General features: G+C 38.9%; 1 protein-coding gene across 1 annotated transcript in view; it reads right to left on the bottom strand.

The window, feature by feature from the left end:
- Window positions 1-20,340, bottom strand: part of LOC124794990 (cadherin-23) — a 479,297-nt gene that overhangs the window by 195,236 nt on the left and 263,721 nt on the right. The window contains exons 10-12 of the mRNA XM_047258737.1: window positions 19,646-19,784; window positions 16,513-16,640; window positions 15,865-15,992 (exon numbers count right to left, since the gene is read on the bottom strand). Coding sequence (XP_047114693.1) covers window positions 15,865-15,992; window positions 16,513-16,640; window positions 19,646-19,784 — 395 coding nt within the window. The remainder of the gene's footprint in view (window positions 1-15,864; window positions 15,993-16,512; window positions 16,641-19,645; window positions 19,785-20,340) is intronic.

Below are 20,340 nucleotides of genomic sequence, written 5' to 3'. Positions count from 1 at the left end.
ATTTGAGAATAAAAACCTCTGCAACCAAGACTGTATATTCATCTCCAGTCCAGAACTCATCAGCCTTCCCACAGACAGAGGCTCCACCATAGTGGTCATGAATTGTAGTGATTATGTTGCTGAGACTCTCTGCCACCCCCAGACACTTATGCATAAAAACCTTATGATTGTGGTTCTGTCCCAGAGTCCAAGAGGTCCATCCCAAAACTTGACACCAGAATCCATCTAACTACTGACACCAGCAAACCACCACACACCCCCAAACTCAACTCCACAGGTCTCCATATTGGGTGACTCACTGTGGCTGGGTTTCAATGTTTCCACAGAACAAACCTCTGCCCTTTGTTCACCAACATATCCAACCTCTGTCCATAACCTTCCATCCTACATTCAAGACACCACTCATTTTTAAACTGTCTTTCCACAGTTTCTGTCCCATCGTCACCAGACTCTTTCTTGGTCATTGTGGATGAGACATCCTTAAACACCAACATCCCCCACACTCATGACCTTATAGCCAATGAACACTACCTTTCCCAATGTCCTCCTGATACCAAACCCACCATCTCTTTTCTAATCCTCCTAGACATCCACATCTTGACCCACAATTATTTCATTTCTGATAGCCAAATCTATAAACAAATCCATGGACAATCGCATGTCACCAATCTATGTCAACTTATGTATTGGCCATCTGGAGGGCTCCTTTCTGTGCAGTCAACACCTAAAACCCCTTGTCTGCTTCACATTCTTTGATGGCATTTTCATGATTTGTACTCACTGCAGCCCCCCCCCTCCCCCCTCTGCTCCTACCTCAATAACCTCAACGCCTACTCCCAAATCCACTTCACCTAGGCCTTCACAGCTCAATGAGTCATCTTCCTACATGACGATCTCCACTTCTCCGATAACTCCATAAATATGTCTGTTTACATTAAGTGCACCAATCATCAATACCACCCCAGCACTGGTTCTGTGTCAAAAAGTCTCTTCCTTACAACCCTGCCACCCATGGATGCTACAACTGCAGTGGAAAGCAAGAGTTGTCAAAATATACCGATAACCATTCCAGAGCCTTTATTCAGAGGCTGTGTCCTATCCATCTCATCCATAAAGAGATCTCCTATGCCATCTCCTCTGACACCAGTAAATGTGTTAATTAGCCAACGACCAGCACTCTTCTGAACACCCTATGTCACCCTGGACTTAAGAAGCTCAACCAACAGCCTTCAACAGAGATTCAACTTCCACTCATTGTACTCTGAGATGAATGATATCTTAGCCAAAATCCTACCCACATCAAAAAAGTTGTGTTCTGTCATCCACCCAACCTACAGAATATCCTTGTCCATCACTATTCCAATCCTACACCCCATGGATCATACCTCTGTAGTCAGCCCATGTGCAGGGCCTATCCCATACACCACCTCCCAAGTCACAGGTATTTCCTACCCTATAAAATGCATGGCCACATGTGGAAGCACCCATGTTGTATATCAGCTATACTGCAATTATTACACAGCATTTTATGCAAGTATGGCAAGTAATCAATTGTCTACCTACATGAATGGCCACTGCCAAAATAATGGCAAACTGCAAATAGGACCATCCATTTGCCAAACATGCTGTGCACCACAACACAGCCATTTGGATGCTCCCTTACAGAACTAGTTTCTCTGAACTATGAAGTTGTGAATTTTCTCTCCAGCATATCTTGCATTCTCTCCATCCCCATGGCCTAAACCATTTTCCACTGCCTTGCTTTACCTTTTCCTTTCTGTCTTATATCCACATCACTTCTTCCCCATACAAATCATGTACTGCTTTGGCCTCACTTATGTTTACTTGCTTATTGCATCCTTACCTATGAGACTGTATATTGATATGTTATATAGTTATGGGACTTTGTACTGTTCTATACTTTATTCAGTGTTATTGTGGATCTCTTTATGTGTAAACAGAATAAAAACGTTGTTGGTGTTACTCCTGGTACTGTGTCTGTACAGTGTTACAACACTTTTATATGTATTTTAACAAATGAATTTTTGACCATACTTTGTTGTACTCCATGATAGGATTTATGCTGTACTGCCTCACTACCTGATGATTATTATTTCAACTTTGTCTGTTTTGCATTACGAATATTTGATCCTTTTATCCATTTTTATGGTTTATGTTAGGAAATATGTTGTGATGCATAATGCAGATATACTCTACATATTCTGTAACATAGTTTTTATGAAGGAATATCACTGAACTGTAACCATATATTCATGGTATTTTATGGCTGTTGATTGCACAAACTCAGGTTGCAATTTTACTTTTCACTTAAAGGAATACATTTCACTTAAAATTTGTTGTGTGTCACTTACAGCTATTCTATTGCTTCTGAACATGATTGAAAACTGGTGTAAAATTATATTGTTTCCCATTGCATTCACAATTTGTGTACTGCATGGATCCATTACATTCAAATGAAACAAAGGAGGACATACATTATTTGTACACAATGTGCTGTAACAAGCACAACACTGCAGCTGTTGTGACACTATTTCCACTTTAGTTTTTTGTGCTGCAATCTTTCTTCAATGCTGTCGGTCTACTGAAGTTACCTCCTTCTGTCAATGCAATGTGCTATTCTTCTCTTTTGGTTAAGAATCCTCAATCATGTTGACTTATGATCAGACTTACTCTATAGTAGTATAAAACATGCAAGATACATGTGCAGAAAATGTGCAGTATGTCAGAGTCAGGATGGTCATGGTCTAATGTGTGAATTTTGAAAGGCGCCATGGTGTAAATCACGGCACAGTTCAAGGGATTTTTGCAAGATCTCAACACAGCATATGGTGACATACCCCATTGTTGTGCATTACAATGGCTTAATAGAGGCAAAGTTCTCAACATATTTTTTGCTATTTGGAAAGAAATCCCCTATTTATGGAAATTAAAGGAGAGACACAGCTAGCACTCAGTGAAGACAAAAGGACTGCAGATTTGGCCTTTCTCACTGATAGCATAGGGTACTAAAATCACTTAAACGAGTCACTTCAATGAAATGATCTACTTATTCCTAGCATGTATGACAAAATAAATGGATCTTATACCGGACCTTTGGAAATGTAGTTAGAACTCACTGATTTGCAAAAATGCACTCTGCTCAGGGATAGATATTACAACACTACCAATTTGTTAAGATGGTACCATGATGTTCATGCAGAAGAGTTTCCAAAGCTACACAGAAATGTGGCTAACGTTATTTCTGTGTTAGGTTTGGCTCTACATATTGGTGTGAACAAGTGTTTTCCATTATGAAGAGAATAAAAACAGCAGAAAGATCCCCAGACATGATCCAACACTGAAAAGTGTTCTGTGTCTTGCACCAACAAGAGGTCTTAGTCAAAATATTTCAGATTTTGATGTTTGAAACTTTCCCGGCGTACTGATTGTTCTATAAAAACATGGTAGAACTGCCATAAGTCAGTAACATCTTGCCACGATATTTCGGCACAAAGTCTTTTGGCCATCTTCAGGTGAGTACAGCTGTAGAAGTACTGGCAAATACACACTGAGCTCTGCTACTTAAAGCCAAAGGGCGCTACATTGCGCATGTACTGTTTAGCGTGCGCGTTCACAACTCCGTGGGCTGCACCTGGCGCCCTCCGCAGTGAAAACTTGGTATTTCGATATCAGATTGATCTTTATCTTTATACCGGTAACTACATTGACTACGAAGTTTCTCTACAACAGGATTCCAAGCGGAATTTAACTGGTGACTGCTATCTTGATTGATAAGAGTCTCGCTGTCTGACAATTTTATTTCTATGGATTCATTTATAATTGAACTCCAGAAATTTGATGTTTGAGCCACAATTTTTGTATCATTGTAATTCATAGAGTGGCCAGTAGAAATGCAATGTCCAGCGATTGCAGACTTGGTGGGTTGGAGAAGGCGAGTATGCCACTGGTGTTCCACAATACGTTCCTGCACCGTTCTTGTTGTCTGCCCTATATATGACTTGCTGCAATCACACGGAATCTTGTAGACACCTGATTTACGTAAGCCCAGGTCATCCTTAACGGATCCCACCAGTGATGATATTTTAGGAGGAGGGCGAAAGATGACTCTAACTTGATGCTCCCTCAATATTCTACCTATCTGTGACGAGATGTTTCCAATAAAAGGTAGATAAGCCATTGACCTGAAGACCTCTTCTTCTTCCTTGTTGCATTGTTTGTAGGACTGCATAGCTCTGTTCACTTGCTTAGTTGAAAAGCCATTCATCAGGAATACTTTTTGCAGGTGTTTCAGTTCCGTTTGAAGACTGTCGACGTCAGAAATAATATGGGCATGGTGGATTAAAGTTTTAAGGACACCCATTGTTTGTGCTGGATGATGGCAACTGGTAGCTTGCAGATACAAACCTATATGGGTTGGTTTCCTATACACCGAATGACCAAGTGTGCCATCATTCTTGCGCCGTACCAGAACATCTAAAATTAAAAGTGGCAGAGTCAAGAGCTCTCTCTTCAAAATCTTCCATAAAAAGATTTGCCACCAGGGGACTCCCCATGGCGACACCATCAGATTGTTCATAAAATTCATTGTTGAATGTAAAATATGTAGAAGAGAGAGTATGCTCAAACAACGTTGTAATATCTGCATCAAACATATTACCGATCAGGTGTAATGAATCTACAAGAGGCACCTTGGTAAAGAGAGAAACCACGTCCAGACTGACCAGCAAGTCATTACTTTGCAGCTGTAAAGACTGAATACAGCTAATAAAATCACTAGAGTTTTTTATGTGATGAGGGCATTTGCCTATAACCGGTTTAAGCAGTGATACCAGAAATTTTGCTAGGTCGTAGGTGGCTGCCCCAATGTTGTTCACAATCGGACGTAATGGTACATTTTCCTTATGGATCTTAGGCAGTCCATATAGCCTGGGAGGAACCGCACTATTTGGTTTCAATCTCTTGATGACCTCCTTTGATAGAGAACTATTTGACAAGAGTTCTGCTGTTTTTCGCATAACTCAGCTCGTGGGGTCCTTATCAATTTTGTGATAGGTGGAATCACATAATACAACATTGATCTTATTGATGTAAGAACTGTAGAATTTCCTTTGTCCAATTTTAAGACAACTGTATCCACATCTGCTCTTAAATTACAGAGAGCTCTCCTTTCCGTAGGTGAGATATTACTCTTCATAGGTGCACCTCTAGTCAGCACGCGACAAGATTCATGTCGGACTTCCTCCGCTTTATCTGTATCAAGATGGCATGCAGCTTCTTCAATGGCACTGACGAAGTCTACAAATCGCAGTGAAACAAGTGTGGGGGCAAAATTCAGAGCTTTTTCTAACACAGACATAGTCACATCATCAAAATCTTTCTCTGTCAAATTAACAACAGATCGTCGAGGAGCTTCCTGTTGCATCTGTGTAGAAAGTCTATTAATCTTGGCAGTTTGCCTCATCATGCACAATGTAGCCCCCTTTGGCTTTAAATAGCAGAGCTCAGCTCGTATTCGCCAGTACTTATACAGCTGTACTCACCTGAAGATGGCCAAAAGACTTCATGCCGAAATATTGTGGCAAGATGTTACTGACTTACGGCAGTTCTCCTGTGTTTTTATGGAACATTTCATATTTTGTTCTAAAAAAGAAATGTTTTGTTTCACAAGCATAATAAAATACATTGATAAGACAAAACATTATGAGTAGTGCCCACCACAATGTTGGCTGCCACCTGGTGCTGCTTGGGCACATGACATGATAAGAAGTGTGTAAGACGAGCAGACATGGATGTGGGCACCCTTGCAAAGCTATGAGCTACGAATGGAGAAATTGACTGAGATAAGTGACTTTTACAAAGGGCAGAGTATTATTACGCAGAGCCGTGAATGAGTATCTAAAAAATGGTGAAGCTGGTGGAATGTTCATATGCTACTGTCTTGAGCATCTACAGAAAGAGGTAGAAGGACAGTAAAATTGCCACTAGCCACTAAATGGTTGGATGTCCACGACTCTTCACAGAACATGGGGTTCAGAGGCTTATCTACTCTCAAAAGTAGGATAGATGGTGATCTGTGGTATCTCTACTGAAAGAGCACAGTGCTGGTGCACCCACAAATGTTTTGTAGCTCACCGTTCATCGTACATTGTTGAACATGGAGCTCCGCAGGCAGATCACCTCTGCATGTTCACATGTCGATCTATCGACATCATCCATTATGATTGCAGTAGGCAAGGGACCATTGGGATTTGACTGTCTATTGATGGAAACGTTTTGGCTCTTCAGGTGAATCACATTTTTGTTACGCTAGGTCTCTGGTCATCTCCATGAACGCCATCACTGAGTTGACTGGGGGCTCAATATGTGCACCGCACCACAGACGCAGGCTAGTGGGAGCAGTATTTTGCTATGGGAGACATTCTCCTGTACTTGCACAGAACCTGTAGTAGTAATCAAAGCCACACTGACAGCTGTGAACCACCTGCATCCCTTCGTGTTTGAAGTCTTCCCCAACAATGATGTCATTTTTCAGCAATATAATTGTCCATGTCTGGTAGGCAGAACCATGCTACAGTGGTTTGAAGAACACCATAGCGAACTCATGTTGATGTCTCAGTGACCAAATTCAACTGGTGTAAGTTGTATGAAAACCATCTGGGTCACTATCAGGTGCCATCACCGCATACGCAAATCAGCAGGCTCTTATTTATGTGGATTACATGATCTTTCCATAGACATCTAATGCCACATGCCTCCACAAACCCATCAACAAACTGTTAAGAGTCCTGATATGTAGAATCAGTTACGTATTTCATTTCAGAGATGAACAAATGAGCTATTAAGAAGGTGGTGGTAATGTTTTGGTTTATCAGTATATTACTATTCTTCACTTAGACTGAATTTTTCTTTTACACACATCCTGCTGCAATACACTACTCAGTCTCCTCATAACTAGTTCTGTTATTTACAGTGTTGACAATTTATGCATGACCTATTTTCCCATCACCTGTCATGCGCAGGAAACTCTTTATCGCATGCACGTGCACAGTTCATGCACAGTTGTACCCATGTGTGCCCAGCTCCCTACCAGTGGGCACACTTACTGGAACAGCCTTCTCTATAGACTACAAAATGAGCAGAAATGATAAGATGAAATTACAGATAAAATAATTTTGGTAATCCAATCCAAATAACTGCTGATAGAGGGACCTAAACTGTATATTTCAAGAATTCAAGGAGCTTGGCTGAGCCAAAGGAAGTGGACATTTCTTAACTACAGCTAGATTTCCTATACTGAATGAACACTTTTTAATTACAATTGGATTCCCTGGAGTGAATCAGATTGAGAGAATCAACTCTATTTTGACTATGATCATTACCACACAAACTGGAGTTAAGATGCTACACAAACTGAACTTCACATTAACAAATAATCAGAACTGCTGATGACATATCCATCAACAGAGATTCCACAACGGTGCTAAATTTTAATTTATGCTTTAAATATTATTGTAAGACAAGATTATTCATTCACTTGGAGAAAGCTGCTAAACTACAACTCAGCAAGGTGCAAGGTCGAAAGAAATGGCGATCTTGTGACAACAAAACATACATGAACTGGACTAAAATTAAAGCTGAAGGCCAAGTATTTTGGTCCCTGTTAAATTATGAAAGTTAAAACAAACGTTATGTATGGTGTTTGATGAGAAGGCAACACCTACCAGGACCTAAGGAGTACAACAACATGTGTTACAATTACGCAATGCTCCTCATTGAATTTGTGGTTGAGTTAGCCCCTCTTCTGACTATAGTCTATCACAGATATCTTGAACAAAAAACCAAGTCCAGTTCTCAGAAACATGTGGAGGTCACAACTGTCTCGAAGAAGAGTAGTACAAGCAATCCATAAAACTACTATTTAATATCCTTGACATCAATTTGCTGTAGAATCTTAGAACATATTCTGAGCTCAAATATAATGAGGTATCTTGAATAGAATGACCAGCAAGGATTTCAAAAAATCAATCATGTGAAATCTAACTCACATGACCAACTGAAAGTTTTGGGTCAAGGCAATCAGATAGATGCTGTATTTCTTGAACTCAAAAAAGCATTTGACTCAGTACCATACCTATTCTTATTGTCCAAGATATGATCATCTGGGGTATCAAGTGAAATTTGTGACTGGACTGAGGGATTTTTGCCAGGGAGGAAACAACATGTTGAATGGAGAGTCACTCTCAGAAGTAGAACTAACTTTGGGTGTATCCCTGGGAAGTGTGTTGGGACCTTTGCTGTTCATGTTGTATATCAATGACCTTCTAGACAATATCAATAGTAAAATCACGTTTAATTTTACACGTCACAAAATGAAAAAAAAAAGTAGTATCCTATGATTATAATATCAATGAGTCACTGTTGGAATCAGCTAACTCATACAAATACCCGGCTATAACACTTTGTGTGAATATGAAATGGAATGATCACATAGGTTAAGTCATGGGTAAGGAAGGTTTGTTGGTAGAATTCTGGGGATGTGCATTCTTACTACCAAGGAGATTTCTTAAAAATCACTTGTGCGACTGGTTCCAGAATATAGCTCAAGTTTGGGGGACCTATACCAGATAGGACTAACAGGGGATATTGAATGTATACAGGAATGGAAGCACAAATGATCACAGGTTTGTTTAATCCATAGGAGAGTGTCATAGGGATACTGGAGGAACTGAACTGGGAGACTCTTGAAGATAGACATAAAGTATCTCAAGGAAGTCTATTAAGAGAATATCAAGAACTGGCTGTAGCAATATACTACAACCCCCTATGCATCACTCACATAGGGATCAGGAAGATCAGCTTAGAATAATTATTGCACACAGAGAGGCATTTAAACAATAATTCTTGCCATGCTCTGTATGTGAATGGAACAGGAAGAAACCATAATAACTGGTACAGTGGGAGGTACGCTCTACCATGCACCTCACGTTGGTTTGCAGAGTATAGATGTAGATGTAGCAGTAGGTGTAGATGTAGAGGTAGATGTGACTACTAATTATCTGAGTAGGATGATTGTCAGGATGGCTGAATGTGGGATTCAGATATCGGATTTGAAGACCAATGAGACAAGTAATGTGCTAGCAAAGGTTAATACTGTAAAGTAATTTTTGTATGTTCATGCACAAAGTAAGTTAAGGGAGAAGATACAAGTTGTATTGTCCTGTTCTTTTGTTTATCATTAGACTTAGCACAGGTGGCAATAACAAATACTTTGTGTGAAAGTCTGAACTATTATCCTACAATGCCATAAATAATAGATTTCTTGCAGTCCAATGAATCTAAACAAAACTTCGTCCTTCTCAGTAGCCAAGATAGAAAATCTATCAATCAGTATATTCATATCTACCTGCCTCACATCACCAGATGCAAGCGTAAGCAAAAATAACACAAATGTGTGACTCTGTGTGTGCCAGGAATTTGTAATTGTTGGCAGCCAGAGGAGCAAATGGCAGATGGCTAGTACCAGCTCCCTAGTGTCTGTGCAGAGACTGGGTTTGCGTCGGAAGCAAATCTGAAATCTTCATAAGTTCATTCAGTCTAGAATTTTTGAAATCTGATGCACATCTTATCCAATCGTAATCCGAATGGAACAGAATGAAGCTTCTGTAAAACTGTGAAAACCAGTTTCCATTTCTTTCCACTCACATATTTTAATAGAGATGGTCTTTTGAGATCTTCTACTCTGTGATCTTTTATATATAGCAGTCATGATGGTTTTTGTTGACTGTAAAGACTATATATCCAAATGATGCTTTAAAATTCAAAATAATGTCACTCGATTGTGACTGTGAGAGACATAAACTTCCTGATAGAAAACTAAGATCTGCAATCTTCACACACTGTTCTACCACATTTAAGTGGGCACAGTAGTTGGCAGGTTGTAGTTGCAGGATTGGAAGTCAAAATACAATTGACAAAATATACAAAGTATTGAGTAAGACTTACTAATACATTCACTTGAGAGACAGTATCTTCCTGTATACAATTCCCTGAAGGCTGATTCCAACTTTGTATCTGAACCAGCACTATCTAAGAGAGGATCACAAAAAATTGGGGAGATGACCACTGAGAATTCTTTTGTTTCAATAAAACATGAGATGATTAAGTAAATAGTATTGCACGCCATATAAATGTGCTATCATCTGTGACTGACAAGTCTTGTGTAGTCTTCTCCACTAGTAATGGCTTATTTAGAGTTGCTGTTTCCTAATCCAGCAGTGGAAATTGCTTATATGATTTCTAGTTTTCAAGACATGGGCAATGTTTAAACATTGTAAAATTGCACAGAGACAGAATGGCACACCAGTACTGCTAACAGACGTAAGTAAAAGCAGAAAAAACTATTGTAGCTTCTGGAACTATCTAGTTCTTTCCACAGAGGAGAAAGAGGGAGAGGCTGGGGGAGATTCCAAGGGGGAACTGGTCACTTATACCCCACATTGAGAGGGACCCATCTGTTGTGAAGGACAGAGAAACGGTAAGACTTTGACTTCATGTTTGGGAAGATGGCAGTTCAAATTCCCATTCAGCCATCCATCAGCCATCCAGATTTAGGTCTTCTGTGATTTCCCTAGATTATTTAAGATGAATACTGCAGTGACGCATGCTTGTACTCTAGAAAGGCTGTGCATGCGAGTGCCCCAGACTTGTGAATGTGTGTTTGTGTGTGTGTGTGTGTGTGTGTGTGTGTGTGTGTGTGTGAGAGAGAGAGAGAGAGAGGAGAGAGAGAGAGAGAGAGAGAGAGAGAGAGAGAGAGAGAAAGACAGATCACCATCATAGTCTGCCTAGGGGTCCAGTCTATTTAAGGCTAGCCAGGCTATGCTCAACCTCAGTTCTCTACATGTATTGCTACAGAGTTTTGTGTATATAATTGGTTCCTACTGAATGTTACTTACATACTGTGTTCAAGTTGTTAATGCTTCTCTGGAATAAAGTTGTTTTCAGTCTACTGGTCATGTTGTACTTTACCTAATTACAACATGATTGGCAATGACTGTGGCCCTGTTCCCAGCACAAATTTCTACTCTGGTAGGTCCTCCATTTATTCTCACGATGGCCGATTATGTTATAGAGGAAATTTTATATTCGTTGGTTCAACAGCAAGATTAATTCACTATGGTGTTGCACCACCAATCGTAGGTGCTAGACAATCAAATTCAGTTACTTCAATCATTGGCTTCTGTTTTGTCTTGTCACCATGCTCCTGTCTGTGTCACCTGCTGTTTTGCCCTCCACACCCATCATGGTTTATCCACCTCCTTTTCCTACATACAATGAGTCCAGTGAAGTATGGGACACATACAAGAAACATCTGCAACAACACTTGCAAGCTTTTGGGATTACTGACTCTATTTTTCCTTCCATGGATATCACAAAGTTCCTTTCACCAGATGCTCCATCTAATCAATTGATTATTCCGATATATGAATGATATTCTAATCTTTTCACAATCACAAGACCAGCATAAAATACATCTATGGCAAGTTTTCATACACTTACAGGATGCTGGTGTCATAGTCAACACAGACAAGTGTGTTTGGTGTCTGCAGAAGGGCTCACACCTCTTGTGGAATGTGTAATCACCATTCACAATGTTCTCAGGCCAAAAACTTTCAATAACCTAAGAAGATTCCCCAGAATGCTAAATTATTAACAGCAATACATTCCCTGGCTGATACATTGCTGGCACCATTAACAAAACTGCTGAAAAGAAAAAAACACAGCAGCAACCTTTTGCCCTACTCAAACAAAGACCAATATTGAACCTTGCCTAACTCAGTTCACTCCTCCATCCAACCGTGATCCACCCCCACTGCCTCCAAACCAACTTTCCAGAATTTCTTAATCTCGAACATTGCCTCAACATCATTCCCCAAATCCCTCAACATGCAAACTAACCTTACATCCACAGAAAGAACCGCAGTCCACCATCTAAAAACTTATCCCGACCTTATAATCCTACCTGCTGACAAAGGCTCCACCACCGTTGTTTTGAACAGCAAGGATTACATGGCAGAAGGACTCTGTCAGCTGCCAGATACTTCCACCTACAAACCATGCCACAGTGATCCCAGTCCAGTAATCCAGCAGGATCTCCAGTCACTGCTCAAATCCTTAGGCCCATCCCAGGACTTCTCCCGAGAGTCCATCTCTCTGCTCACCCCTACCACTCCCTGCACTCCTAACTTCTACATGCTTCCTAAGGTCCATAAACCCAACCACCCAGGACCCCCCATTGCGGCCGGTTACTGTGCCCCCACTGAGAGAATCTCTGCTCTCGTAGACCAACACCTTCAACCTATTACCCAGAACCTATCCTTCTATATAAAAGATACCAACCATTTCCTCGACTGACTCTCCATAGGTCCTGTCCCTTTACCACACGTTGCCCTGCTCATCACTATTGATGCCACCTCCCTGTACACTAACATTTGTAATGCCCATGGCCTTATTGCTGTTGAACACTACCTTTCCAGATGCCCTATGGATTCCAAACCAACAACCTCCTTCCTAGTCTCCATGACCAACTATATCCTCACCCACAACTACTTCTCCTTTGAAGGTATTACCTACAAACAAATCCGCGGTACGGCAATGGGCATCCACATGGCACCATCCTATGCTAACCTATTCATGGGCCATCTAGAGGAATCCTTCCTAAAAACCCAGAATCCTAAACCCCTCACCTGGTTCAAATTCATTGATGATATCTTTGCTATCTGGATTGAAGGTGAGGACACCTTACTCACATTCCTCCAGAACCTCAACAACTTCTCCCCCATTTGCTTCACCTGGTCCTATTCAACCCAACATGCCACCTTCCTAAATGTTGATTTTCACCTCAGAGATGGCTACATCAGTGCCTCCATCCATATCAAACCTGCTAACCACCAGCAATACCTCCACTTCAACAGCTGCCACCCATCCCATACCAAGAAGTCTCTTCCATACAGCCTAGCCACCTGTGGTCATCGCATCTGCAGTGACGAGCAGTCTCTCTCAAAATATACCGATTAGATTAGATTAGATTAGATTAATACTAGTTCCATGGATCATGAATACGATATTTCGTAATGATGTGGAACGAGTCGAATTTTCTAATACATGACATAATTAGGTTAATTTAACAACATACTTAAGTTAATATAACAACTTTATTTTTTTGTGTTTTTTGTTTTTCTTTTTTTTTTTTATTTTTAAATTTTTTTTTTCTTAATTTATATCTAAAAATTCCTTTATGGAGTAGAAGGAGTTGTCATTCAGAAATTCTTTTAATTTCTTCTTAAATACTTGTTGGTTATCTGTCAGACTTTTGATACTATTTGGTAAGTGACCAAAGACTTTAGTGGCAGTAAAATTCACCCCTTTCTGTGCCAAAGTTAGATTTAATCTTGAATAGTGAAGATCATCCTTTCTCCTAGTATTGTAGTTATGCACACTGCTATTACTTTTGAATTGGGTTTGGTTGTTAATAACAAATTTCATAAGAGAGTATATATACTGAGAAGCTACTGTGAATATCCCTAGATCCTTAAATAAATGTCTGCAGGATGATCTTGGGTGGACTCCAGCTATTATTCTGATTACACGCTTTTGTGCAATAAATACTTTATTCCTCAGTGATGAATTCCCCCAAAATATGATGCCATATGAAAGCAATGAGTGACAATAGGCGTAGTAAGCTAATTTACTAAGATGTTTATCACCAAAATTTGCAGTGACCCTTATTGCATACGTAGCTGAACTCAAACGTTTCAGCAGATCATCAATGTGTTTCTTCCAATTTAATCTCTCATCAATGGACATACCTAAAAATTTGGAATATTCTACCTTAGCTATATGCTTCTGATTAAGGTCTATATTTATTAATGGCGTCATACCATTCACTGTACGGAACTGTATGTACTGTGTCTTATCAAAATTCAGTGAGAGTCCGTTTACAAGGAACCACTTAGTAATTTTCTGAAAGACAGTATTGACAATTTCATCCGTTAATTCTTGTTTCTCAGGTGTGATTACTATACTTGTATCATCAGCAAAGAGAACTAACTTTGCCTCTTCATGAATATAGAATGGCAAGTCATTAATATATAATAAGAACAACAAAGGACCCAAGACTGACCCTTGTGGAACCCCATTCTTGATAGTTCCCCAGTTTGAGGAATGTGCTGATCTTTGCATGTTACGAGAACTACTTATTTCAACTTTCTGCACTCTTCCAGTTAGGTACGAATTAAACCATTTGTGCACTGTCCCACTCATGCCACAATACTTGAGCTTGTCTAGCAGAATTTCATGATTTACACAATCAAAAGCCTTTGAGAGATCACAAAAAATCCCAATGGGAGGTGTTCGGTTATTCATATCATTCAAAATTTGACTGGTGAAAGCATATATGGCATTTTCTGTTGAAAAACCTTTCTGGAAACCAAACTGACATTTTGTTAGTACTTCATTTTTACAGATATGTGAAGCTACTCTCACTGAAGCCTCCCATCCTTGTACAAAAACAAATCTCTCGTTCCTTATCTTTCCAGCTTCCCACCACCTCCCAAAGTCCCACAGTCCAGCCACAGAGGAGCATTCCCCTCGTAACTCAGTACCATCTGGGACTGGAGCAACTGAATTACATTATCCGCCAGTGTTTCGATTCCTCTTGTCATGCCCTGAAATGGGAAATGTCGTGCCCACTATCCTTCCCACCCCTCCTACCATGGTATTCTGCCATCAACTGAACCTACACAATATACTTGTCCATCCTTACACAACCCCCAATCCCATACCTCATGGCTCATACCCCTGTAATAGACCTAGATGCAACACCTGTCCCATACATCCTCCTACCACCACCTACTCCAGTCCAGTCACTAACATCATCTATCCCATCAAAGGCAGGGCTACCTGTGAAACGAGTCATGTGATTTACCAACTAAGCTGCAACCTCTGTGCTGCATTCTATGTAGGCATGACAATCAACAAGCTGTCTGTCCGCATGAGCGGCCACCGAGAAACTGTGGCCAAGAAACAAGTGGACCACCCTGTTGCTGAACACGCTGCCAAGCATGATATCCCTTATCTTAATGACTCCTTCACAGCCTGTGCCATATGGATTCTTCCCACCAACACCAGCTTTTCTGAACTGTGCAGGTGGGAACTTTCCCTGCAATACATCCTACATTCCCACAGCCCTCCTGGCCTCAACCTTCGTTAGTAACTGTCCTCACCAATCCAGCCCCCTCCCTGTTCCTATTCCAGCACTACACAGCCGTCATTTCACCACCACACCCGGTCTTTTAATTTCTTTTATTTCTCTCCTTTCCGCTACTTACTCCCTCCCCCCTCTGCACCTTCTCTCCTGCCCTCCGTCTAAATTGCAACACTTGACTGTCCACCACTCCCACCATACTACCCCTCCCCATCCCTGCCCCAGCCTCCTCCTACCCCCACCCAGTTGCCACTCCCATCATGCACTGGTGCTGCTGTTCGCAGTATGTTTATTGTGCCTATCGCGACTCAGTATCTCCGCTATATGATGAGTAGCAACTTTCCTTCTCTGGTATTGTTACATTCCATCCTGGATTTTCCATTGTTATATTATGTATTCTTCTTTTATGATGTTCTACAGCTTTGAGGATGTTGTCAGTATTGATCTATGCAACAAAAAGTACATCTGTCTAATCATACTCTATAAATACGTTTCCCTAAATTTTGTAGTTTTAACATACCTAAACTTATTTTGCAGCAACTTAATTATAATTATATACACTTTTTCTTACGTAAACTTACATTTCAGAAACACTTCCTCCTAAACTGGTGTATCGAATACCTTGTGTTCCCAAATTACCAGAATCATCATCCAGTGCCTGGACCCATGCAACTGTTGTTCCTATAGCAGCATTTTCCTTGATAGATACCTGTCACAAAAATGAAACAGTTTAAAGACTGAAGAGTAACGAAAAATTATTTTATATAATTTGTTGCTATAGAGATATTGCAGCAAATTTTCATGGTATATATTCAATGAACAAAAAATAATATCAAAGAATAAAAGGAGGGAGTGGAGAATACTCTTAAGTCAAATATTAATCTTGATATAATGAGAGAGATGTGTACCTCTTCACATACCATACAAAATTTTATTGTAATAAAAGAGTGCTAGAACGAACTAAAATAAAAGAGTATCTCATTAGTCGCTCCTCCTGTAATTCATCAGTATAGTATAACTCCGGGGCATAAATTTTGATTAATGGAAACATTTATGTTAAATGTTAGATTATGAGTTGTGTAAGAGGAGGTAATTGGCCTTTCCCATAATGTAACTTGAAACATTCCACCTCTCTGAAGGCTCTCTTTTATGATGGGATTTATTGAACATGACGGGTGAACAGATGAATGAATAAATGAATGAATGAACACTGTATGCTTCAAACTTACATTGTACACTGCTTTTGTGAATTCTGGAAAATTGTCATTCACATCTTTGATATGAACAGTCACAGGAACAAGACGATGCTTTGGACTGTACGGCACTATTTCCTTTGCTATTAACGTGAAGTGCATAACTGCAAAACAGAACAATGTGTAAATAAATTTATTCTGGTTGTTTGTAAAATCAACATTTTAACTCATTGTAAACAGATAAGAACTACTGCAATTTTAACTGAATTAAATTGGCCAATATTAGCAAATTAGATACAAGCTGTGGCCATTACATGTCTCTGGTCATCTGATTCCTGGTAGGGATTAAGATGAGCCAGTGCATTGGGGCTGCCACTGATAACTAACTAATGTGAGACAGGCTATGTAGGGCTGTCTCACATAACATGACAGTACTAACTGCAACTGAAGGAAGATGGTACAATGAGAAAACTGAACCATCATTAAACATCACAGGAGAAGTGTTACGTTACAGCAACAGTTTCTACACAGTTTGGTAATATTGGTCATTAAATTAAACTAAAAATAATCATAAATAAAGACTCTTGGCCATTTGGCTCACTAGTTCTATCATCCAATAACACTCAAGTACTATAAATCCTAGTCATGTGAAAAAGGAGCAGCAATAAACATAAAACCATTCTAATAGTGGGACAGTAGTGTACATTGTCACAATGGTAAAGAACATCTGCATTAGTGGTAAAGATTTTGGAATAACTTTTTGCCTTGATTCAACCACACAAACCCAGAAGATTTTTCAATGTGAATATTTTGGATGAAGCTTGCACTGAAGTAACAGCTGCATTAAAATAATTTGATTTCCGATGTGTTCAATCTTAGCCTGCCATCAGGAAATAAAAATATTACTTACATCCAAATTAGATTATTTCATTAATGCACTCTAGGGATGGAGAAAACCAACTGTTTAAAACTGGTATTTTTGTTCTGAATAACCGGCAATTTTCAGTATTTGTTTGGTATCAATTATAACAGGTAGTTTTTTTACTTATTACTGGGTATAAAACAGGTATATCAATTTGTCATAGTAGTGGTGCAAAAATTTTTGGTTTTTGAATAAAACTCTTTTAAAAATGAGTTCAGTAGGACATTCTGTGGATTCTGAAAAACTATTATCATTTTTGAATGCTATTATTTCTGATGAAAGGGATCCACTTACAGATCAACACATTATACAACAAGTATTTATGATCAGATAGGACGATTAATATAGGCCAATGGATTAATTCAGTATTGTAATTTTAACCACTGTCATCTAATTGTTCCTGGTAAATGTTATATTTTGCCTAAATGTAAATTGTTCATTTGAATTTTTTCAAAGAGCATATTTTGTTTTGTCAGCATAAAATCAATTCTATTCAAATTCCCACTGAAAAGTAAAGACATACATATGATTAAAAAATGGAGTTTTCATTCAAAATAATTAAAGGAAAATAACGCAACAAATTTTAAACAAATGTTTGTTATTTGTCTGCTATTTTTATGAAACAGTAAATGGAAAAGGAAGTTACAGCAACAGTAATAAATTAAAAACTTAACAATTCATCACACTTTTTAATAACAGAAATTAACTGATATGCTGTCAGTGTCTGTATAATATGCATTTATCTATCTGGGAAATGGACATCTTAACACAAAAAATAGAGTTCTCCGACTTCATTCTTGCATTTTAACACTGTCTATTCATAATACCCAATCAGTGCTACGATCCCAGATTACAATATGATTTTTGAACAGAGAATTAGAAAATTGGAATCAGTAGGAGAATACTTTTGAATTTTTGTAGTAATCGACCCTTCATTACTTTTTGAGAAAAGCAGTGAAAGACGCATGCACTAAGTTTTTTTTTATTTACCTATTTCATTTGATACTTCTCTCTCTTTATCTTGAAAAACACAATGCAAAAGTCTGAGGGAAACACAATGCAAAAATCTGAGAGAGTCTTAGAATTTTCCAATCTTTGTTCAGTGTTTAGATTTATTGCTGGAAAAGATAAAATAAAATACTGAAAATTGATTATTTCAGAAACCAGTTATTTTGGGCAGGCGAAACTGGAGATGGGAAATATTTCTATAATCAAAAACCGGTTGTTCTAGCAATAACCACCATTCCTACTGTGCACTGATTCAGCTTGTTATGTAACCACCATGCAGAAATTTTATCCACACTGCATATGATGTACATACGCTTAATATATTCATAGGAGTCCACAGTAGAAACTATAAAACACATCCCCAGTACAAAGCCAGGATAGATAAATGTGTATTTGGAGGTCATAGTATGAACTATGTATTGGTATGTATTGTTGAGACGTAAGGTGTATCGCCTACACTGAGTTTGTACTTGGCATATGTGGCACAGTTTCTGTTATAGTGTGATATTAGTTTATTACCTGTATGCAAGTCATACATGTTGTTCAGTAAGTCTCTCTACCATTTATGTTTGTCTCATGTAATAAATAATCAGATGATAATAAAATTACTATAATGCAGTTGAAATAACTTTCTCTGGAAATGAGAGGTAGTTCATGGTATGAGGGTAGTTCAGAAAGTAAGCTATGTTTGGTAATAAAAAGGAATCAAGTACAGATAAAGAAAATAATTTATTTCACAAAAATCTATAGCATTCACACTACCTTTCAACATAACCCCCATAATTTTCCAGGCATTTTTGAGTGCACAGTGAGCACGTAAAGATGCCTAGAAAATTATGTCTCCCACCAAGTTCAAGGGCCTGATGAGAAATTCTGCCTGACGTAATGCAGTCCACATAACGTAACTGTTATGAGGTTCCTTCTTCAAGACATTTCACAGCCGCACTCTGAAAACCATTTTTGATTTTCACTGTGGTTTCCATTTCATGATCATTCGGGACTTACTTTCTGAATAGCCCACATATTTATTCTGCATGTAAATAAACTATGACTGAAGTGTAATAAGAGATAGAGAATGGAGGGAGGAGGGAGGGAGGGAGGGAGAGGGAGAGTTTGATAGTAATGATTACTGCAACTTACTTGTATTATATTTTTATCTAAGTAACATAGTATACATCAGTAAAATTGTTTATCCTACAATGTCCGCGTCATTAAATGCTCATTTTTTGCATTACATACCAATATTTTTTTCATAGTCAAGCTGTTTTGGATCTTTAACTCTGATCAGGAATGAAGCTTCATTTATACCCCTTGATGGTGTAACTTCGAAAATTCCTTCATCACCTTCCAAAAACATTTCAAATGTTCCATTATTTCCCTGAAATAATAGAATAATGCTGCAACTTAGCAAAATATAAAGCTTACTAGAATTAAGAAATGTGATATGTCTTGATGAGCTTCCATAAGCACCCTGACAAAACTGTTGTGAGTAAAGGGAAGAGAATAATGTGGTTCAAAGGCTAAATAGGTTAGTGCCAAACTATGAGGATCATTTTTAAAGTAAAAACCAATAGCGCATCGTATTCGTGCATCCTGTCACAATATGTCCATTCATGGTTGGCCTCTCTTGGCCAGTCTCTCGCTACGCCACAATTACATTTCACATTTCTGGCAGTGCTGGTTGTACAGTTATACTGCTTCGTTTGTCACCATGTCGCTCAGTAATGCCACCAATTGTGAAATGTGCTCAGTTATTTGGTTCTTAAATGCAAAACAAGTTTGTCCTGCTGCAATTTACCAACAGCTTATTGAAGTTTATCTTGGAGGTTTAATGAATGATGGAAATGTGTGTAAATGGTGTAGGCTGTTTAATGAAGGAAGGACAAATGTACATTATGAAGAATGATCTGGATGGCCTACTGTCATGAATGAAG

The sequence above is a fragment of the Schistocerca piceifrons genome, chromosome 4 (genome assembly GCF_021461385.2).
Source record: "Schistocerca piceifrons isolate TAMUIC-IGC-003096 chromosome 4, iqSchPice1.1, whole genome shotgun sequence".
NCBI classification, from domain to species: domain Eukaryota; kingdom Metazoa; phylum Arthropoda; class Insecta; order Orthoptera; family Acrididae; genus Schistocerca; species Schistocerca piceifrons.
This window is presented reverse-complemented; position numbering and strand designations above follow the sequence as displayed.